Genomic DNA, 24679 nt, shown 5'->3' with positions numbered 1-24679 from the left:
TTTTGTAAAAATTTTGTAAAAATAAAGTGCTAGGCCATCTGCTTCACGACCCTGAGGGCATGACAATACTTATATGGAAAGGCTGTTCTGAGCTGGATTCACTGATTGCAGGGAGAAGATAAATACCATTACCAGCTACTAACATATGATTGATTACACCATATGAGCTAGCACAGCCTCTCATTATTATAGCACACTTAATGCAAATGAAAAAAAATATATTGTTTTCAAGTTTGTACATCAATTTGTATCATGATGCACAATGCCAACTTTGATTTATAGTACCTTTCTAAAAAACTATTGGTGCAATAGATTAAATAAATGTTTGCAACCCCTTCTAAAATTAGCAACAAAATAGTAGCTACGCAAACCAAACTAGGCAGATTTAGGTTTTCCGTGTTCAGTCAAATGGGCATTTGCATATTGTTAGATTTTTGCCATTGTTGTCACTACTTTTAGAGTTTGTTAACTTCCTAGCAAATTTGAGAAATCTATGTTTCTTCTTTTATGGAAACTAGGATAAATTTGATTCATTCATTATAAATTTGTATAAACAACTCATAAATGAAGTAAAAGTAGTGAGAGTCAAGTTTCCGAAGGCATATTTCAGAGAAAATGAGGTAACCAAATGGAATCATTTAGAAGAATGTTGGCTGCAGATATATGGATGGTGATGATTTTTCTTAGGAATGAAAATACAGAAAACATGTTTGAACCTAGTCTGGATAAAAATAATAACAAATATAAACTGTGGACTGTGAACATCAGATTTTTCAGAAGCTAGGTGTTATTGACTTGCCCAAAAGAAATGACAGCTCTGCTCAAGGACTAGTAAGAAGGGCTGCATGTAAAAAGGACACAAGGGTTTCAGGAATGGTAAAGGCAAAGTTATAAATAGTTATAACTATTACAGTAGAAAATCCAAGTGTGAAGAAGGTAAAAAAGAATTGTGGTCTTCTATACTTCTAACAGGGAGTTATTTGCTGGTTAGACCGCTTTGTTTGTGTGGATGTTTTATTTGCAAAATAGTGGCCCAAATTATTGAACATCCATTTAAAGACAACATTTTCCTTCTAATATTTTATGAAAGAAATTTAATTGTAAGCTTAAAAAGACTCTTAATGTTTATGAAATCTATACTAAAATAGAAAGTGCTGTTATTATTTCCTGAATATTCATCACTAGTGAAATACACTCTAGTCTCCTCAGACTTCCTCTGTATGATATGAAGGAGTGATTTCTCCCACAGCACAAATAGACACACAAGCAGTAGACAGATGACTGCTGGTGTTCCAGGAGCTTTCCCTGGGTTCACACTTTTAAGATTCAGGCATGTTGTTAGAAGTTAAATTGGATATGGAAAAAAAAGTAATCCAGGGGTCCCTTTTGTAATATTATCAAAGAATAGAAGGGAATGGACATTTTCATTTAATAATTCTAAGTATTAACTTGTTTAATTAATCCATTTCTCTAAGGAGGCAATAAATCACTTTTTTCCTTGCTAGCTCTATTGATACAAACAAGTAAAATGACTCCAGCTTTTTTTTACCAGGAAATCTGTGTGGTCTCTTCCCCATCATAAGTTGGGTATAAGATAAAAATGAAAAAAACTAAGAGGATTTTTTATTTCAAAGAATAGTAATCTAGAAAATAATTAACCTAAGGACAAAAATTAATGGGATAAATCATTTCCGTAAGATTAAAATTGAGGCAGCAGAAATTTAAAAAAAAATCCATAAGGAGAATTATCCAAAAAAAGTTTAGACTGGAAAAAAAATGTTTTAAACCCTTTATCACCACTTAATGGTTGTGTAACATTTGGCAAACTGTTTAATTTACTTGACTCATAGATTCCATGCTGAAAAATATAAATTAAGACAACCAAATTGAAAAGTTATCCTGAAACTTACTAAGATTTCCCTTTCCCTTCTCTGTCTCCTGATGTTAGTCATTGTAGATAGAAAAATGAGAGCTATTAGAAAATTAGAAAGTATCAAAACTTTATTAGAAAGCAGATCTGTACCCCTGAAACAAAAAATACATTATATGTTAATAAGAAATAATAATTAAAAAAAAGAAAGCAGATCTCACACACATACATATTATCATCTGTGGGGATCTCAGAAAAATACGTCTTAACCTGACATGAGAAATACAGCAACAAATCATGTAGCCCTAAAGTTGGGCAGGCCCAAAACAGGCTTGCAAGATGTTTTGTGTCTTTATGCTGAACTGGAAAAAATCATCAGAGAAAGGTCAAGATGGTGGCATGGGCAAGATACAGAATCAATCTAAGTGTCCACTGATAGATAAATGGACACACACACACACACACACACACACACACGAATAGTACTAGTACGCAGTCATAAAAAAGAATGGGATTGTGCTATCTGCAACAACATAGATGGACCTAGAGGGTATTATGCTAACTGAAATATGTTGGACTGAGAAAGGCCATATAATTTCATTCATATTTGGAATCTAAAAACAAAACAAAACAAACACCAAATGAATAAACAAACAAAGGCAGTATCAAACCTATAGAGAACAAACTGATGGTTGCCAGAGGGATGGGGGTTAGGAAGATGGACAAAACGGGTGAAGGGGAGAAGAAGATGCAGTTTTCTAGCTATGGGATGAATAAGTCACAGGATTGAAAGGCACATCATAAGAAATAGAGTCAATGATATTATAATAGTGTTGTATGATGACAAAAGATAGCTAAACTTGTGGTGAGCATAATACTTGTTGAGTCACTATATCACACACCTGAAACTAATGCAATATTGTACATCAATTAAGTTTAAATAAATAAATAAATAGGTTGTATAGGAATATCCTGAATTCACCTTCACAGTTGGACACACTGAATCAACAGCTGCATATGGAATAATTTCTTCTTAAAAAGTACTGGAAATCAGCTGAGCAGTTCCTCCACAACAAAAAATTAAAGAGCCACATCAAGATGGGTAGGAGAGGCAGAGACATGGTCTTGTCAAAAAGCCCACCCCCAGCATGGTGACACACAGTTGAGAGGGATTTCACAAATACAGAGCTTCTCCCTGAGAAGCACGGAGTGTACGTCCCACCTTTGGCATCCCAAACCTTAGGACCTACAGTGGAGAGATAAGCCCTCCAAGTGTCTGGCTTTGAAAACCAATGGGGCTTACATCTAGGACACCCAAAGAGCTATAGGGAACTGAGGTTCCATTTTTAAAGAGCTTACACACAGACTCATTCACCTCAGGACCCAGTGCAAAAGCAGCAGTTGGAAACCCACCTAGAGCATATAAGAAAGAAATTCATCTGCTAATCTTAATGCATCTGCCAGAGGGGCAGGGACCTGTTGGCCTCTCTCTGGGGATGAAGGTGCTGTTGGGCATCATGTTTGCACTGTCACTCTACCTTGCTAGTGCTGGCCGGTGTGGCCCAGCCCTGCACTCTCCTGTGGTCCCGCTACAGCCAGCAGGCATGCCCTTGCCTCACACTATCCCGTGGCCCTGTTAAAACCAGCAAACACACATAGTCCACACACAAGACATCCCTTGAGCAGTTGGCTCAGGGGTCCAGAGGGGCTTGCATTTCTGGGCCCCATGGGATTGAAATAATCAGAGAGACAGTTCTTGGCAGGCTACCATCCCCAGGCCATAGCACAGAAAGCAGACTGAAACATCTACATCTTCCTCCGAAGAAAACCTATTTTACTTGCCCTGGAATTTCAGCCAGAGGGGCAGGCTTCAAGACCGCCATATACCCAGAGGCTACATAGGCCAGAGGTTGCCATCTTTGTGCTCTCCCGTGCCTCACTACAGCTTGCCAGTACCTTTAAGAAAGGAGTTTATACACTTGCCTGGAACCCCAATTTTTACAAGTCAGCAAGGGAGCACCTTTACATGGACTTGTCTGGAGGCCAACAGGGTTTACAATATATATTTGCATCCTTTAAAAATTGGTGCCTGAGCTTCCAATCAGCATGAAACTAGGTGTTAACTGAGATCCTTCCCTTTGGAACAATGGCAGGGTTGGCACAATTTCAACAATTGGGACTGATCAAGAATAAATCACATTTCTTAGGCAATCACAGAGGTTTCAGAGACAACCAAGAGCTAGGGCAAGGGTTGAATGAAGGTTCATCTTCTACACAAAGCCACTCATTCAGGACTGGGAGAGAAAGCTATTTTTCCCAATATATAGTGACAAACATAGCCAAGCAAAATGAAGAAACAAAGGAATATGTTCCAAACAAAAGAATACCATAAAACCTCAGGGAAAAAACCTTAATGAAACAGAGATATTTAATTTACTTGATAAAAAGTTCAAAATAATGGTCATAAAGATGCTCACCAAACTCCGAAGAAGATGAATAAAAATAGTGAGAACTTCAAAGAGAGATAGAAAATATAAGAAAATACCAACAGAAGTCATAGAGCTGAAGAATACAATAATTCAACCGAAGAATACACTAGAAAGGTTCAACAGCAGACTAGATGAAGCAGAAGAAAGGATCAGTTATCTTGAAGACAAGGCAGTAGAACTCATCCAGTCAGAGCAGCAAAAAGAAAACAAATAAAAAACCAAAGATAGCTTAAGGAAGCGATAAAACAACATCAAACAGAACAAAATTTGCATCATGGAAGTCCCAAAAGGAGAACAGAGTGAGAAAGGGACTGAAAAACTTATTTGAAGAAATAATGGCTGAAAACTTCCCTAACCTGGGGAAGGAAACAGACATCCAGGTCCAGTTAGTCCAGAGAGTTCCAAATAAGAGGAACCCAAAAACAGCCATATCAAGATACCTTATAATTAAATTTCAAAACTTAAAGATAAGAAGAGAATCGTAAAAGACAGAGAAAAAGAACTTGTGACATGTAAGGGAATGAACAAATGAAAATGGAACTGTAACATACCAAAATCTATGGGTTGCAGCAAAAACAGAAGGAGAAATTAAGAAAACAATCCCACTCACAACTGTTTAAAAAGAATGAAATACTGAGAAACAAATTTAACCGAGGAAGTGAAAGACTTTTATACTGCAAACTCTAAGACATGGACAACATAAATTGAAGAAGGCACAAGTAAATGAAAATATAATTCATGTTGATGGATTGGAAGAATTAATAGTGTTAAAATGTCCATATTACCCAAGGCAATCTACAGAATCCTTGTAATCCCTACCAAAATTCCAATGGCATTTTCACATAAATAGAACAAACAATCCTAAAATTTGTATGGAAACACAAAGGATCCTGAATAGCCAAAGCAACTCTGAGAAAGAAGAACAAACCTGGAGGCATCATACGCTCTGATTTCAAACTATATTACAAAGCTATAGCAATCAAAATAGTATGGTACTGACATAAACACAGGCACATAGATCAATGGAACACAACATATAGCCCAGAAAGAAACCCATGTATTTATGTTCAGTCAATTAATTTAGAACAAAAGAGCCAAGAATATACAATAGGAAAGACAGTCCAGAATAAATGGTGTTGGGAAAACCGGACAGCTACACAAAAGAATGAAATTAGAATGTTAGACCATGCACAAGAATTAACTTCAAATGGATTAAAGATTTGAATGTAAGACCTGAAACCATAAAGCTCCTATAAGAAAACAAGGTGGAAAGCTTTTAGACATAAGTCTTGGTCACGACTTTTTGGATTTGACTCCAAAAGCTAGGGCAACAAAAGCAAAAAATAAACAAGTTGGGACTACCTCAAACTAAAAACAAAACAAACAAAACTTCTGCACAGTGAAGGAAACCATCAACAAAATGAAAAAGTAACCTTTTGAATAGGAGGAGGTATTTGCAAATCATATATCTGATAAGGGGTTAATATCTAAAATATGTAAAGAGGGGCGCCTGGGTGGCTCAGTCAGTTAAGTGTCAGCCTCTTGCTTTCAGCCCAGGTCATGATCTCATGGGTCATGAGATGGAGCCCTATGGCAGTCTCTGCACTCAGTGAGGAGTCGGCTTGAAGATTCTCTCCCTCTGCCCCTCTCCCCACTTGGCTCCCTCTCTCTCTTTAAAGTAAATAAATGAATCTTAAAAACAAAAAACCCAAAATATATAAAGAACTCATACATCTCAATAGCAAAAACTAATCTAAAAATGGGCAGAGGATCTAAACAAACATTTTTCCACAGCAGACATACAGATGGCCAACAAGCACACAAAAAGATGCTCAATATCACTAATAATCAGTGAAATGCAAATCAAAATCACAATGAGAGAGCACTTCACACCTGATAGAATGGATATTACCAAAAAGATAAGAAATAATAAGTGTTGGGGAGGATGTGGAGAAAAGGGAAACTTTGTGCAGTGGTGGTAGGAATATATATTGGTACAGCCTCTATGGAAAACAGTATGGTGTTTCCTCAAAAAATTAAAAAAAAAATGCATATGGTCCAGCAATTCCATTTTTGGGTATTTATTCAAAGAAAATAAGAACACTAATCCAAAAAGGTATAAGAACCCCCATTTTGTTGCAGCATTATGTACAGTAGCCAAAATATAGAAGCAACCTAAGTATCCATCGGTTAAGAAATGGACACACATACACACAGAATGGAATACCACTCAGTTTTAAAAGGAAATGAAATCTTGCCATTCACAACAACATGAATAAATTGTAAGGGTATTACACTAAGTGAAGTAAGTCAGACAGAGAAAGACAAATGCGTTACGATTTCACTTACATGTGGAATCTTAAAAACAAAAGAAATGAACAAACAAAACCAAGCAAAACTAATAAATGCAGAGAATATATTGGTGGGTGCCAGAGGGGAGGAGAATTAGATGGGGGAAATGGGTGAAAGGGATTAAGAAACACAACAAACTTGTAGTTATAAAATAAATTATGGGGATGTAATATACAGCATGGTGACTACAGTCTGTAATATATCGCATATTTGAAAGCTGCTAAGAGAATATATCTTAAAAGTTCTCTTCACAAGAAAAAAAGACTAACTTTGTATGGCTACATATGGTACTTAATTGTGGTGATCACCTTTAAGTGTATATATATATATATATATATATATATACATATACATATATACACATGTATATACATATAATCTTTGTGTTACACACCTAAAACTAATATGATAGAATATTAATTATTCCTAAAAAAAAAGAATGGTACTAAAATTCTACCAATGTGTAGAAGACACAACTTGAAACTTTGAATCATTTTTATTTTTCTGTGTAAAATCATTTACCCTCTATGAACCTCATTCCCTCAATGCTTCATAGCATAATGTTTAGTATTCAACACATTAACATGTAAGAAACTGATCTGTGAACTTTAGTGTAATATAATCATTATTGTAGTACCATTTACTGAGTGTCATTTGTCAGCATATGTTAAGAGTATTCGGTAATATCTCACTTAATTTTTATAAGGAGCTTATAAAGTAAATGTTACTATACTTACTGTACAAATAACACAGGGTGACTACATTATATATCCATAGTAACACAGCTAACAGACAAATAATACATTCTTTTTATTCCTAGTAATAGATATGATAAGAATGCTAGGTCTTGTTGAGGACAAATTCATGTGATCTCATTATTTGTCCATGACTGATCTGCTCATTGTCCTTCCCAATTCCGACTGGCAGGTGCCAATCGAACGATCTATCTCACAGAGTTCTCAAGTTGTAATATATTTTTAATCTTATGTATTGTCTTTACAAAAATCAATAAACTTTCATAAAGCATTTGACAACTTGATGGATTTTAAAATAGTTGTATTTCATCATGAAAAGAAAAATATCTATTCTTCTTTATTCATATTCATATGCTGAACTATTTAATCCTCATGTAAGGAGGGTGGATATAAAAGTTCTAGAAACAACATTAAAATATAAATGGAACACAAGGACTCCACTGGGAGGAATTCACTTTGCTTACAAAGAAGAACTGTACTTTGTATAAAGATGATTTCCCAAAGCAGTCAGTGTATGCCAACGGAAAAGACTAAAAGATACTCAGTGGGAAGACAATCTCCATTTATTTTATTCATACAAAGCCATTTATAATTTTTTAAAACTCCTTATTCCATTTTTAGTTAGCATCCAGTCAGGAAGCTAAAAGTTTACTTTGTGTTCTATTTCCTCTTAGGATTCCATGGCCATAGGAAATGCTGTGACTAACTATATGAAAACAGGACCCAGAGTTGACAATAAGGTTTAGTTGGTGTTACCTCATTTATAATGATCCAGTGACAGTCAAAAGCAACCAAATTAGTCTCCACAACCTAGAACAGAAAACAAACCAGCTATCAGTCAGCATTAACAGTGAAAACCAAACCAAACCAAATGAATATACTTGCAAATGGCAAAAACCCCTCATATCACATTAGAAAGATCTTTGTTATTAAATAAAAGATGGAAAACTGTTAGCTGAACATCATAGAAACATTTGTGTTCGACATGTAGATGCACTGTAGACTTGCTAATTAAGTTTGAAAATAAAATTCATCACAAGCCTAGAAAAACAGTTTTCAACTAAAAAAATAAATAATACCACATAGTGATTTAACTGGGAGTGTAGTTCAAATCACATTTCCTATTCCAAATAAACTTTGATGGCTTTCTATTATCTAAGTACATATCCCTCCACAATCTGGCTCTAACTTAACATTCTTATCTTCTGCTATTTCCCTGTGTATATGCTTGCTATTTTCTTAGAGTAAAGTGCTCAGTGTTCTGAAACGCTTTGTGCTGTGTTCTCTAAGGAGATCCAATTGTAAAAGTATTTGAATGTAAAAACTAAAAGCAATAAACATTATATTAGCATTAAGTTATGGGTGAGTAACTTCGGTAGCTTTTAGCTTGCTAATTACATAAACACAAACAATTTATGCAAAAGGAAAAACAAACAATACATAGGGGGCAATCTTGACTGACTAACTTTGAATAAATTGATTCTAAATGAACATATCCCTCTTGGGCTAAAAAAGTAAGCTAGGGGCACACATACGTGTGTGTGTGTGTGTGTGTGTGTGTGTGTGTGTGTGTGTGTAGTAAAGGTAGCTTTCGTATCACTTCCCATTCTATCCAATCTTACACATATTTTAAGGTATGTTCTTATGATTCACGCCATGGGCATACAGTCATATAATAGGTGAGACTGTTTTGTAAAATATTATTCTCATATTTTCAGCAATAATGCCCAAAGATTGGGTTTTGAATGAAGATGCTTTCTAATAACCATTAAGGAGTTGTTATAATATGGTGATTGTGTTTTGCTGGTTATTCTTTGTCCAACTGATAAATGACTGTTGAAAGATGCACTGAATCATGAGAAATGCAATTGGAAATATATTTCTTGTATGATTCAGTGTTTTCTGAAAGGATATAGTTACTTTCAGAATCTTTGTTTTTCCTTTTAATTTTGGTATAAATTTTGTACTATCAATAGGTATCACATTGGTCCCTACGAATTTACTGAAGTGTATAGATAACACATTATCATAGAAGTGGAGAAATGTTATTTATTTTTAAGTTATATCATTATTATCATTTTTTGAAATACATATATTTTCAATTTATATGTGAAACAATGTAGAAAATATGACTTTGGCAGTTTTCCGTTTTAGAAATCACTTTATACCATTAATGACAGCACTTATTTCTAATTTTATATTTCTTCAATCATCTTAGACAAATCATCACTAATTTATTACCAATAAAAAGTTCTGGAAAATAGGCAGGAACTCCATAAGAATTTAAAGAAATACAAACCAGAGATTCTGAAAGTAGTTCTCCAGATAAAATAGAGAGAAATATGTTTTTTATAAAAGCCCATGACCAAAATACGGAAACAGCAAGAATACAAAGAGAAATGAAAGCCAAAATATAGACTGAAAGAACTACTGAAGCAATATCAGCAGTAGAGTTAGGAGATGACTCAGTTTAGTTTAAATTGTCTTCATTTTGATAATCTGTACCATTTGGACAGATTAAGCAACATTTGGGCTCTAAGAACTCTTCATTAACCCGCGGACCTTTTTAAGTGAAAAGTTGTCTTGTACAACAGCACTTATGAAAGAGGTAGAAGGTAAAGGTTACAACGGTAACTTACTGATAATTTGTCTAGACCATTAGTCTTATTGATCTTTCGCACTCTGACCTGAAATAAACTTTCAGGCAAAAGCATGAAACAGTATAGAAGTACAGGCTCAGTCTTGTGTTTAAGTAGAGGAGAAAGGCATATTATCTCACCTCAGGCCATGATTCTAATAACTCTACCACCCTCCTTTTCTTAGGGTCAGCAGGGAGATTATCTTCTTTCACTCCTGTCTTTAATTTCACTCATGAGTATCAACACATTTCATAGTATAAATTTGAAACAAGGAAAAAGATTATTAGCATATTACTGCAGATAAGGGAATAAATCATTTACTACAATAGCTTGAGTTCTTGGAACAGACCCTATTCCTCCCCTACTACCTGATGTGGTATTGTACTAACCCAGAGATAAACCTCTTGACACATTACATTTTGGGTATACTTCTTAGATTAATTTAGCCTATTTTATTTAATGTAATCCATTTTTATTAATCTTAGCTATGTACCTTTTTCTAACCTTAATAAATTTTTATAAACAGCTCATTAGAGTAATTTTAAATCCTGTGATTTTATAAAGGCATGGTTTCAAAACCATGCAATATTTGTTGGCCTTTTCACAAATGTTGAATATTCAGGACTTTTTTCATGAGCCTAGTATTCTTTGGGGAAAGAAAACAAATTATACCAGAAAGGTACTTAAGAAGGAAAAGGTAGATATGTCTGTCCTTTAAATTACATACCAAAATATGTACACACAACTTAAATCCGTGTATTAAGGCAGCACCCTGTTATAAAGAAACTTTGTAACTTTTTTATTGCTATGTTGTACATGAAATGTTAATGCTTCCATCCATCATCTGAGGAGGAATATACTTTCCTTAGGTTTATGTTAACATCTTTAAGCATAAACAATGAGCTGGCATGAGTTCTCTGATTTTTAAATAATTGAATGTTACTAAAAAAAAGCCACCAGTTAAAAAGGGAACTGATAACTATAAATGGAAGGAGGATTTAGTAAGGGCCAAAAAAAGATGACAGGCAGTTCAATAGCCTAGACTTTGGAAATCTGGTAAGCTTTGAGTTCTTTCACTTAAATGACTAACATAGGTACATTGTACAAATAAAATAAAATATACTACTATACCTATACTAGTACATAGTATGTGTGTTTATATATATATATATATGTATCTCCTTCAGAATAGTAAAAATACCTCAGAGTTAAAAAAAAAAGATGGAAAGGAGTGATAATGTGGTTTATGCTTTCCACACATTATCACATTGAGCTAACGTATAATGAACATTCTAAGGAGAGGCATATTTAAATAAAAAAGAAATTCACAGCGATTTGTGTGGATAACAAAAGCCATTTTGATATTGTAAAGCTAAATCAAATCATCTGATAATTTTTCTATTTTTTAGTAAAATTAATCCCCTCTCACCTGATATACCTCAGTCTCAGTAATGCTATATCGGACTAGTGGCATTGTTAATCAAAGGACTGAATTACTTCTGGATAAAAGATTAAGAAGTGACTATAAGATATCCTAGAACTTTTTTAACCTTTATATTTATTTCCACAGTTACATTAGCACTCAAAGAGGGAAAATTGTTTCCTTTCCCCATCTTCCTTACCTAAGTATCTCATCTCCTCTTTCAGCAGTAAACATAGTTGAAGTCAATGACAGGGATTAAGCAATTGATTGATTTTTTTTCCTTTTTTTTCACTGGGAATCTATTTTATATCTGAGCACATCATTGTTATAGTTGTGTGTTCTCATTCTGTGGATTCTTATAAATGTCTAGCAAATTAGTAAACACTAATTGTATTTTTAATCCAAAATTTCAAGAAATTTTAGATTGCTATGAAATACTGAAGATCCTAAAATTAATAAAAATTTTATTACCATAACGATAAGAAACACTCCTCAAAAGATTATATTGTGCCAGAGCTATTAACTCAGCATTATGCTTGGGCAAGTCAGCAGGAAAAAACTGTCCAGTGGGGACTCCTGTATGTTTGGTTATCAAAATAACAGAAAGGCAATATGGATTTTCCTTGGTAATCTGCTCCTCCTCTGCTTCTTAACCCATGCTTCTCTCTTATCACTAGACATGTGTATATGAATCGTGTAAAGGAGCATGGCATGTTCATATATACTTGCTTCAACACTGATACAAAGTAACATAGTTATAACAAATGAGACTACCCTGCCTCCCAAGAAGCTGAGCTTATTTTAAGGGAATCGAGCAAAAAAGGGGGAAAAAAATCAAGCCCTGTCAGGAAGACAAGCAATGAGTAAGGACAGACCATCTGTCACTGGCAGGAACTTTAGAACTTCTGAATCTTTAGAAAAGCCTGACAATTCATCACCATGTCTTCCATCATTTGTCCTCAAATCTTTAGATGTGCTAAATATAAGACAATCGGAAGCAAAGAAATTGCCAGAACGTGTATCTCACTGGTAATAAATGTGGAACAGTTCCTAGGAGCACAGAGGACAATTTAATTGACTAAACAATAACAGCAACATGTTTGTTTTTCACTCAACCTTGTGGCTTAACTAAATTAAACTTGTTCCCTTTGCAGGATGTACTAAATATTACACATTTATGCAAAAGGTTCCAGCACTCCGTGCACCCGCAGCAGCGAGGATTTCAGGTGTTTACTTCTTAGTCCTGTCTATTCCAAATCACCAGGTGGAAACATGCCTGGGAAGGACCCCAACGGTTATGGGGGAATAAGTGGCCAGAGAAATATTAAAGAGCTACTCCCCTCCTGGCTCCTTATGTATACCAAGTCTATAGCTTATATCAGTATTTCTAGAACTATATTCTTTGGGACACTACTTCTACTAAAATTCATAAGCATTCTATAGCAAGTAGATTTAGAAATGCTAGGTTAACCAAATTAATAGATGTCATTACTGCATCACTCCTCAAAGCTCTGAGCAGGTTAATATCAATATTGAAATTAATTAACATAAAATTCATATTAATATGAATAATATTTGGGGACATATGGCTTCAGACCTATGAGCGTGAGCTCTAAAGTAAATGAGTCAATGTCTCCGTTCTCTTATGGTGTGACTTTGTGGAAATTACCAACCCTATAAGCCTCAGTTTCCTCATTTATAACTAGGATTAACACTAGTGCCTACATAATAAAATCACTGTGAAGCTCAAATGCAACAATGACAAACTCTCAATAAACACCAACTCTTCCATTGTAATTAATATGCTTTATGGAATTCCAGGAGATATTTGGAATTGGGATATCCAAATTGATCTGACCATGGGGAAACCAATTTTCCCCACTATAAATCCTATGGGATTAGTGCTTTTGAGGAAATGTAGTCTAGGATCAATGTTAATTTAGCCATACATTCCTAAAAGTTCTAAAATTTTATTGAAGCACCACGAGGAATTTTCTAATTTTAAAGTCATGTTCTTAAAATAGTCCTACAGAGAGATTATGTGACTAACAGAGAACATTTTCCATAAAACAATTAGAAATACAGGAACAAAAGTTGAAATACCATACCATTTATTTACACCATAAATAAATACCATTTATGTAAAATTCAAATGCATATGTAATAGTTTTGGCCAAATAGTGATACTTGTTCTTTTCTCCTTTTAACCCTTTTCCCCTTTCTAATTAAAAAAAAGAAACTAAACCGAAACAAACCATTATACTCTCCTCCAATAAAGTATAAAAAGGGAATGTATTGTGTATAAAGTTTATAGCATATAGTAGATTCTTAGGAGATCAATGGATTTACAGTCCAAACCCCACATCTAGTGTTCTGAGTATCATATATGATGAAACTGCACTACCACAAATTTCTACTAAAAGAAATTCAATTAAATACTCTAATGCTTCAAAACGTGAAGTGAAAATACAAAACTCCAGTCTCCTTAAGGTACAGTCAACCTGGAATTCATTTCCATTGCTTTTTTTTTTTTTTTTTTAAGATGGGTTGTTTTTCATTTTTCTTTTCACTAGAACTTCCAAAACCACAGTACAGGGAGACACTGGAGTATTGTGTAGATTCCATTTTTAAATCCCAAATATATCCAGCAGATGGCATCGGTAAGCCCTCGAGCTCATACTGGGCACCACGGGGATATTCTGAAACGACTGCCTTGTTTGCATTTCCCCTTGAGCTCAGCATGGGTCCTCAACTCTCTTCTGTTCTTATCCAAACAGCTACTATCTGCCATCCCACTCTGTGCCTTTTGCTTTAGAATCTCTGCTCTGATCTTCCAGCTGGAAGACCACAAATACACTTTCATCCAAATCCTCTTGCCATTACTGCCAAAGTTATTTCATAATCGGATATGCTAGAATTATTGTTACTGCTGTGCAGTTGGGTCTTCCCACACCCCCTGGGAGATGGAAATATGCCACCGCTGAGATTTGGCCAAAAGTATGCTACCTGCTATGCTTCTTAATGTGTAAAGATGGGAACTAACACACACACACACGAGAATCTGCGTTAATCCTATGACATAGATCCACCTTCCTATTTCCTAAATTACTGACCTGAGATTGAACAACGATTAAAAGTAAATTCACGATTTCAATACTTTGAACCGCTGAGGATATAAATAAGGATTTGACAATTATTTCCAGTGCAGGGGACCACTATATAACTGTTTTAATTCTTTCTGAATTTTTGCTTCCATTGGGCTTCGTTTAGATGTTCTGCTGTGGTGATTAAAGAGTACTTATCCCAAGACAGTTAGGAGAAGTAGTGGTTGTTGAGAGACTATTAGTCCTTTGCCAGGCCTCTTTCACTACATTCTAATACGTTAACGTTTGGCACAACAAGGGGATTACATTAAAATATTTTTTAAATTTTGTTTGTTTTTTGATAGCTAAATGATCGTTGACAGAGTAAATTAATTCCCAAGTACAACTGGCAAACAAATAAATACAAGTTCTTACTTGGATTTTGATCTTGATTTAAAATGATGATTTGGGGGCACGTTGGCTCTTAATTGCTGGGATTTATGAAATAAGGCTTTTTTGTTATCTTGAAGCAAATAAAGGGGGAAAAAAAGCTTCTTAGAGAGAAGTCTATTGATCACATCAAAATGCAACATTCAGGCTTTTTACCACTGTGAACTTCCACGCCTTGCTTTGTTCTTTTGTTTTCCTCCTTGGTTCTTTTTATCTCCTCTGTGTCTTCTTCTCTCCTGGACAAAGTGTTTCTCAGAACTCAGACTGAAATAAATGTCAAATCCTTTTCCAACCCTTACCTCCCTAACCCCAGGAAGTACTGTCCCCAAGCTCGCACTCATCTAGCCCTCTGAACAAACCTGTATCCAAACTTAATTAAATCGTGTTTTGTTATGTAACTGATTGAGAGAGCTGTGTTGTGTTTCATATTCCCCTCACTCCCTCTTCTTCAGCCGGACTGGCTTTCTTGCCGGTCCTCCAGGACAGTCCTGCTTTCACCCTTCCTTTGCTTCCTGAACCGCTCTTCACCAGGGGAGAGATGTGCATAGCCACACAGCCCTGGGCATTTCATGTGGGACTCGGCAGAAATACCACTTCATCAGGCATGACTTCTGTAATCACCCACCCCTGCTCCCCCCATGCATTATCCCACATGAGACACACACACACACACACACACACACACACACACACACACACACAATTTACTGCCTCTTTCTGTGCACTAAGGATATAAACTTCACAATGCTAAGAATTTCATTTTGATCACTGGTCTATTCCCTTAGAAAAATCAGTGATATATAATAGGATTTCAGTAAAATTTGTTGCTAGGCACAAGGCAGATTTTCACTAAATGTTGTTTGTGGAAAAAAAGACAACTCTACAGCCCTAACTCATGTTTATGTATCTGTGGATATCCCTACCTCACCTAGGACTAAACCATTTGATAAACTTGTATTGGTAGGAAGTCACTGGATGGGATTTAATTTTTAAAAAATAAATAATGACAAAATGACTCAATTCACATTTTCTCAAATAAAGAGATCTTGATTATTTATGGGGTAATGAAGTATAGAATTATCATATTCAAAATTTCCAGTCAAAAACCTCAGAATTTTGAGGTTATGTGATGTTAGAAAAAAACATAAAATTTGAATAACTGGGCTTGATTTGAACTCAAGCCCAGTTATTCAAATTTTATGCCAGATCTTCTTATTGATGTTCAGATATATTACTTACTTTGAGTCTTACTTTCCTGATTATAGGAATAATGCTTTTTTCACAGGTAGTGAGGCTTAATAGATGAATGTATCTAAAGCACATGGAACATTGTCAGTACTCAAAAATGCTAACCTCTTTCCTTTGTTTGTTTGCCTTCACTCAGGTTACTGCAGTACTTTTGAGACTACTCATAAATGACTGAGTACATTTATTCAATTCAGTAAATGTTTATTGAATGCTATTTACAGTATATCTCTAATAATAAAAGCTAATATTTGTTGAGTGCTTATTATGTGCCAGTCACCTAGTACTTTTACATATACAATAACTTATTTAATGTTCACTATATCCTTACGACATAAGCACCACGTTCATGTCCACCTTACATGACAAGAAACTGAAGCAACTCACCCAAATCATTAAGCTGCGTGTGGAAGCCAGAATCAATAACTAGTAAACAACTTTCTTATGTAATGTTTTCATAGCCTTCTTCATCCAAGTTTCAGAAACTATTATGCTTTTTTCAGAATTAAAATAATTTCAGTTAAACTGAATACTGTATAACATTGTATGATACACACCGATGTTTTATGTATTTAAACTCCACTGTATAACTTATTTTTATCTACTGTGCACCTTTGAAAAAGTATTAACTATAGAAAAATTTGAGAAATGCAGGCAATTTTACCCACCATTCTACTCCATGACCTTTGCCTTGAAGTGGTATAAGAAAATTGGTTTTTCTTTTAGTGAGTCTTAATTCCCATCTTCTTTTTAGAATGTAACTTGCTATACTGATTAACTGAGAACATTATATACATTATATATAAGGTTATATATATATATATATATATGGATAGATAGATATGCCGTTATTACTTAATCAGAGAAACAGTTATCTGTTCCTGCTCTCTCTTCATAACAGAACTTTTGATTAACCTTACAGGATAAAGGGTCAAAAGCTTCTAGAAGAGAAAATGTACAATGAATCTTATTGTGGCAATAAGGACATTAGGCATCTAATTTCTGCAGTTAGTTAGTTAGTTTACTATTCTTCTTTGTGTAACTTGGCTATATTCTGGGTTATCAATAGCTCATCACTGATGAAATCAATATGGATGCTGATTATTACTCATTAAAAGACATTCTGAGTTCAATATTTCTCTTATCTTTGGGCTCTTCTCATATTTCACAGGGACTCTGCTTTCTAGAATATCAAGAGTGGTGTGCAATGTTGATGATTCTAGACTCAAAAGACTTTGAAGGGGGAAAAATGTATTCAAAAGGTCTTATTAGTTTTGATACACAAAGTACCCAAAAGAAAAAAAAGAAATGCAAAATGTGAACTTCCATGGCCACATTCCTAAACAACTTGTTTTGGTCATTCTCAGGATATTTAAGCTCATTGGAGGTATGATCCTTGAATGTTTTATAGAATCAAAACAAGACCATCAAGCTTTCTGGGGTTTCTAAATTTCTTTCATAGTTTCTTTCATAAAAAGTATACCTTGTGGCCTACTATAAGAAATGTTTTCAATGGTGTTGGACTTGACAGCATGGACACTTTCCAGAATTTCAAGCAATTGACTCCCCCGTCTGTGCTATTTCACTATGGTGAAATATAAACCATCTTTTTCTTACCACTGACAAATCACCTTATGGTGTTAGAACTGTGTTTAGTAACAAAATGTCAGTTGAAACTGAGGCACCAACTGTTAACTGCTCAAACAAAATGTCATTTGTAGAACAGAATTACAGAGTTTGACAAAGGAACCTATGCTATAATCACAGAATGACAAGAATATTCAAAATCATCTGACACAATTTAGAACTTTCATTGATCTTAAGCCTCTCCATAAATTATTTTTTTTAATTTTTTAAAAAAATTTGTTTACATGGATGCTTATCTGCCTTTCAGTATTTATAATTGCACAACTTCTACAAAATTACTAGTTACCCTGAATGCCATTTACATAGTTCCATCTTGCCTAGAAATGGATCACACAAATGGGTGATTTAGCATCACTGCAAATTCATGGCTTCCAACCCCTACTGGACACTTTATTCTAACTAGCAATTGATTCTTCTACATGTATACATAATCAGTTTTGCTCCTCCTCATTCCCCATGGCAGTGAAGAATTCAACCTTCAGCCAGCTCAACTAGCGCATTTACCTAACAACTTCACAAGTAACTTTTCTCCTATTTAAACAAATAATGAATAAAGATCAACAGGTAGAAATGGTTTCAAGACCTCAGGTTCCTGCCCCTCCAAAATCAGAAACAAAGCAAAAAAAAAAAAAAAAAATCTGCATTTTAACAGCTAACATTTTTGGGGTATGTATTACCTAGGAGAAACAATGGTAAACATTTCATGCTTTGCATCATTTCGGTCTTCTATCAACCCTTTGAAGGTAGTTGCTATTATTTTCCCCACTTTACAAATGAATAAACACTGCCTTAACTTCACTCCTCCCCTCTTTTGACAGTAAAACAGGAAGGGTTTCCTCCAAAGGAGACTAATCATTTCAGTAGAGCTCTGGTCCCTTTCTTTCTTTCTTCTTAGGGAATCTGCACCAACAGTTATTTACGTACTCTGTGCTTTCCACATCTCTCCACTTGTACCACCTATGAGACAACAGATTTCCTTCCACCTAACACATGACCTCTCAAATGACTTTTACAGACAATCTTGTCAAATATCACCTATGATTGCTTTCTCCTTTTTTACTTTTTCCATTTACATAGTGATCATTCTGGCTTCTGTCTCCAACTCCCCCACTCCTCTTTATTTGTCTGGCCTCTAGGTATCTTTTAGGCATAATTATCCTCATCGTTTCTAAGAGGTCTTCAATGATCACTACACCCCTCCCACAATAAACTTGTCTTATAAATGTGCATATGAACCATCATCACTGAACATGTTTAATTACATTTTAATTTTTTTATTTGATTGCATTCTCTACCATACTAAAAGCTCCTTGAGGTAAGGATGGTGTTTTATCTATTTTATATTCCCAACAACTAACTCTGGACCTAACTTAATAATAGACATTAAATAAGTATTGTGAACTGGACGTAAACTATTGTGTTATAAGGTTACTTTGCCCCATAATGTAACTGTAGATGTTAGAAGGTTACCTTGCCCCCAAGCCCCTGCCCAAGTGAACTGCCCTGCAACTGGAGGGGAAGAGTTTCCAGCATATTGACCTACGCCACCTCAAGAGCTTATATCTCTTTTCTTCTCTGCCCGAGGACTTTTTTCCAGCACATTTGGCCAAACACAAACATAACCTAGAAGTGAGGGTATGTTAGCATCTCTGGAGGTCAACTCTCAACCAACAGAAATGGGAAGAAGTGGATAAATGCTCCTGTTTCCCCACCCTCCAGTGGGGAGTGACTCTGAGGTATATTCCAAACAGTTAATCAGAAGGTTCCCCACAGGATTGAGCTCCATTTGCCCACATTTGTAACCCATTCCTGGTAACACGTTCTTGACTGGCTTTTCTCTACTCTCTCTCTCATGTTTACCACTCCCTCGCTTGTGCATTTAGGACCAACTCCCTAATAAATCATCTGCTCCCAAGTTCTTGTCTCAGGATCTGTACCAGTAACTCAAACTTAGCCTTCCTACATAAAACACACAGTTTACTACACATGAATAGAGAATAGTTGCTATAGTTAAATGAAGAAATTCTTGAGAAGTGGAAAAATCTAGAGAAATTAAAATTATTCACAATCTGTCCATAGGAGTTGTCTTCCTATAACAGACTGCTGAGAACTCTCATAATCCTAAAAAGCTTTGATGTCACTGTGTACAGGGTATTTGGGAATTCTTCACATTCTTCACATTGATTCTCAATTTTTAGTGTGCATTAGAATCACCTGGAGGACGTTTTAAACATATTGCTGGGCCCACTCCAATAGTTTCTGATTTAGAAGTTCTGGCATGGAGTCTGAGAATTTGCATTTCTAACAAGTTCCCAATTGGTGCCTGTGCTGCAGGTTTAGTGAATCATTTTGAGATCTACTGCTTTACAAAAAAGCCCTGGTCAGGGACTGAGTGTGATGACTTGACATTAATTCTATATCCATTCAATTTTTTTGACAAAACTATACAAGTTTTTGAGCACCTGAAACATACTAGACACAGCGGTAGGATGGGAGTTGCTTCTTTGAGCAAGGCAGACTTGGTCTTTGTTCTAAGTGAGCTTTCAGCCTAGCTCCAGTGGAGACTAATAGGAATCTGGAAAGTGTAACAGTGCTGTCACTCTATAGGTGATATTCCTTCACAAATAACCAAGAACATGCACCTTTCCACAGCTGGAAAGACAAAATCCTTGTTTCAGAAAGAATACAGTCGTTTTAAGCTTATTGTTTAAAAATTGCTTCTAATTTGAAGCAAACTTCTTTTTTTAATTAATTAATTAATTAATTTTTTCTACTTTAAATTTTTTATTGTTATGTTAATCACCATACATCACATCATTAGTTTTTGATGTAGTGTTCCATGATTCGTTGTTTGTGCATAAGACACAGTGCTCCACACAGAATGTGCCCTCTTTAATACGAATCACCAGGCTAACCCATCCCCCTACCCCCCTCCCCTCTAGAACCCTCAGTTTGTTTTTCAGAGTCCATCATCTCTCAGGGTTCGTCTCCCCCTCTGATTTACTCCCCTTCATTCTTCCCCTCCTGCTATCTTCTTTTTTTTTTTCCTAACATAAATTGCATTATTTGTTTCAGAGGTACAGATCTATGATTCAACAGTCTTGCACAATTCACAGCGCTCACCATAGCACATACTCTCCCCAATGTCTATCACCCAGCCACCCCGTGGTGGGGGGGAGGGACGGGGTGGCAAACTTCTTTACATACGTTAAAGTGTTGCAATTTATACCTCGATCATATCTGCACAAATCATACACAAATTATTTCAAGTCACACATATTTTCTGTTTGGAGTGATGGATTATTATTTACAAGAATTGAATTTTTGGGATTAGTAACTGTAAACATTATTTTGATTTTACTACCATTTTTGTTTGTTTTTCCATCTGCAAGTGATAAAGTCAGCCTTGAATGAAGGTTACCAATTACATCCTGAAATACATCACTGAATTTGCCTGTTCTTTATTTCTTATATGCCATTCCAAGTTCAACAGTAGGAATCAGTTCTGCTATGTTGTTAAATAAATTATGTGTTAAGGCTTGCTTTAACTAACTCCAGTCAGATAAAAAGAAAAGAAAATATATATATATTCTAAAGATTACTGTAGGTATTTCACTCTTCAGTCAGTTTTTCTTTTGAGAGTTGAATTTTTATTAGGAATTATAAAATGGGACTAAGGTGCGTTTCTGTCACTAGAGTTGAGGCCATAAATGCTGTGTGGAACACTTGTGGTTCATAATTCAAATAGTGGCCTTGGAGATATGTGTCGGGCCTTTCTTGGTCCATTATAAAGAGTTACATACTGATTTCAAATCTCCCATATGTTTCACAGTTTACTGAAGTACTTAGCACTGTTTCCCAGCATACGTTCATATTTAGCATAATTTCACATTCTACTCAGGTTAGAATATGAAAGGAAGACAGCAAAGATGGACCTATTAGAAAATAACCCCTTGGACTGTCTCAGACCCAAAGACATGCACTAACAGCTGTAATTCTGAGGGCCACCTCTTTTCCTCCCTAGAGAAATTTGAAGACAGTCATAAATCAGGCTGGTTGACAAGCTTCAGAAGCCTTTCTTCCCAGATGACAGAAGTATGAGAAGGCTTTCTTTAAGAATATTCTGGTAGTACTTACTCCTGTAAGAATTAAAGACAGAGACGCAGTTGAAATAAATTTCGTTCTCTGATCTGATCACAGTCACTGAAATGGAGTGTTTTTTCTCTGGCTGCTTTGTTTTGTTTCTTTTCTTTTGCAGATTTATTGGTATGACACAGACTTACTGGTATACCACTGTAGTAGTGCACCCCACTACAAAGTCATTACTGTCTCATGGAGTAAGGGCATGCGTAGTGTAGTTCAGTATGCCTGTTCTTACAGACACATTTCATTTTGACTTGCAGTATGATTCAAGTGAGGTTAGCTCAGGATAGTTTTCATATCAATAGAAAATTCCTTTCTTTAAGATTATTTTAGTTAAGTTCTTTAAGTGAATTGTGAAATTATTTTCAAATGGCTTTTTTTCAGTGGTTGGTTGTCTCATTTTGTTAAAAAAATGCTAATAAGGTTATGAATTCAACTCCTGTGTTAGGTAAATTACTCTTCCTTTCTTCCAAAATTATGGTTTTATCCATAAGATACTAGTCTCAACAAAAAGAACTGGATATTGCCCACCATCATTGAGTCTTTGTTTCTTTTCTTTTTTTTTTTTCTTAAGTAGGCTCCATGCTGGCTTGTGCCTTGAACTCATTTGGTTTGAACTCATGACACTGAGGTCAAGACCTGAGTTGTGATCAAGAGTCGGATGCTTAACCCACTGAACCACCCAGGCACCCCCACCATTGAGTTTTCAAATGCAGACTGTAAAGCGAGATATTGCAAAAGTAGGAAAAGAATACTGAATGGTCATACAGAAATGGATGGAAGACATTCTGAGTATAATGAACAATTTCTGGATGGCATTTTGCAGAACATAGTGGAGAGATAAATGTTTTTTTAAATATTATTGATAAATAAAATATACTTAAAATGAACTTTGAATAAATGGAAAGTTGAGATTGATATTTTTATGCAAATAGTTTCATATATTTTGACACAAAGAATTGATGCACCAGAGTAGATCGGGTTTAGACAACCATTTGGGACCCACAGAAGATAGCCAGATATGGATGTGACAAAAAGAAAAATCTAAATAATGCTTTTACAGTTATTTTAAAAATAATATCTAATGATGAGAGACTGAAGATTTATAATAATTGCTGTATAATTTGTGATTTGTAAAAACATTTCTAATTCTATTTAAATAAAATTTGTTAAAATTAAAAATTACATATTTAAAAATCATCACATGGGCTCAGTTATATTAGATAAATTAATGTTTCTAATTATAAAGCCCACAGTAAAAGAATCTCTCTCATCATTCTAGAAGTAGCTATGCTGGTTCAGAGGAACAGAGCTTGCCATTGCAGCTAAGATTCTGGTGCAGAGAGTGGAAAGAAGCAGATAAGCAGTATTTCTTATCAACCGATTCTTTAACAGGGTTGAATTCTCTCTAGGTATGTTTTTGTCACAGAATAATGCCACTAAATTATTATAAAGGCTCTGTTAAATTGAAAGATTTATTCTTAAAAAAATAAAAATGTTCGACTTAAAAATAAAATATGTACTCTTTTATCTTTCTAATTTTCTTAAATTTTATCTAGCATATATATGTGTGTATGTATATATACATATAATTAAAAACACAGTTAACTGGGTGCCTGGGTGGCTCAGTCATTAAGTGTCTGCCTTCGGCTCAGGTCATGATCCCAGGGTCCTGAGATCGAGTCCCACATCGGGCTCCCTGCTCAGCAGGAAGCCTGCTTCTCCCTCTCCCACTCCCCCTGCTTGTGTTCCTGCTCTCGCTGTCTCTCTCTGTCAAATAAATAAATAAAATCTTAAAAAGAAAAAAACACAGGTAACTAACTTTATTTGAAATTTTTGATACTTGTAGGTATACCATATCATTCTCAGAGCTAACACAATCTCACTAAGATTAGTTTCCTGATATTCTTCAAATTATTTGCAATTTTTCCGATGTGCTTAATAAAAACTACTTAATAAAAGTCATTAATTTGCAAAAAGTTCTGAACATATTATATATGTATTTTAAAATTATACTTTTACTTAAACTTACTTTGTGATAAGAGGTCTCTGCAAATTCAAAGGAAATAATTAAGTCAGGTCTCAAAATATCCAATGAGAATTGTGATTAAAACAATACCAGAAAGAGAAAAAAAATAGGCCAAAGGATGATCTAACTTTATAGTTAGGAAAGTATGTCATTCCTCTAAATAATGAATTTTTTCTCTGTTCTAATTTTATTTGTAAAAGTTCACACTACTGGGACAATCCATCTCTTTAGGTTTGAATATGACTTTAAGAAAGCTAAAATAAAGCATTTCCAAATAAAAAAAATGTTCTTGGGAGCCAAGTAAAGGTCATTTTTAGGGCTGGATATTATTTGAAACCTGGAACATCCCAAATATTTGTTGTTTGAAATTCAAATTATGATTGAAATTATCAGGTGGTTCATCAAAATGTCAAGGGTCATCCAATATGCCAAATTTCTGAATGGAGTTGAGGAGACAATAAATCTTGAATAAAGAATAAGTGTCTCCTTGAAAGCTGAATTAAATCCTCTTTATTAAATCAGTGACCATTCTAATTTATAGAAATCAATAGTGG

At 34.9% G+C, this 24679-nt stretch overlaps 1 protein-coding gene across 5 annotated transcripts in view; it reads right to left on the bottom strand.

Annotated features, from left to right (window-relative positions):
* The window catches only part of GRID2 (glutamate ionotropic receptor delta type subunit 2), a 1442323-nt gene that overhangs the window by 568296 nt on the left and 849348 nt on the right, over positions 1–24679 (bottom strand). For all 5 annotated transcript variants that reach the window (XM_073891966.1, XM_073891967.1, XM_025873456.2 and 2 more), the window contains exon 5: positions 8223–8276. In XM_073891966.1, the coding sequence (XP_073748067.1) occupies positions 8223–8276 (54 nt within the window). The remainder of the gene's footprint in view (positions 1–8222; positions 8277–24679) is intronic.

This window comes from Callorhinus ursinus, unplaced genomic scaffold (genome assembly GCF_003265705.2).
Source record: "Callorhinus ursinus isolate GAN/ISIS: 27379988/994484 unplaced genomic scaffold, GSC_fseal_2.0 scaffold4, whole genome shotgun sequence".
Classification (NCBI taxonomy): domain Eukaryota; kingdom Metazoa; phylum Chordata; class Mammalia; order Carnivora; family Otariidae; genus Callorhinus; species Callorhinus ursinus.
This window is presented reverse-complemented; position numbering and strand designations above follow the sequence as displayed.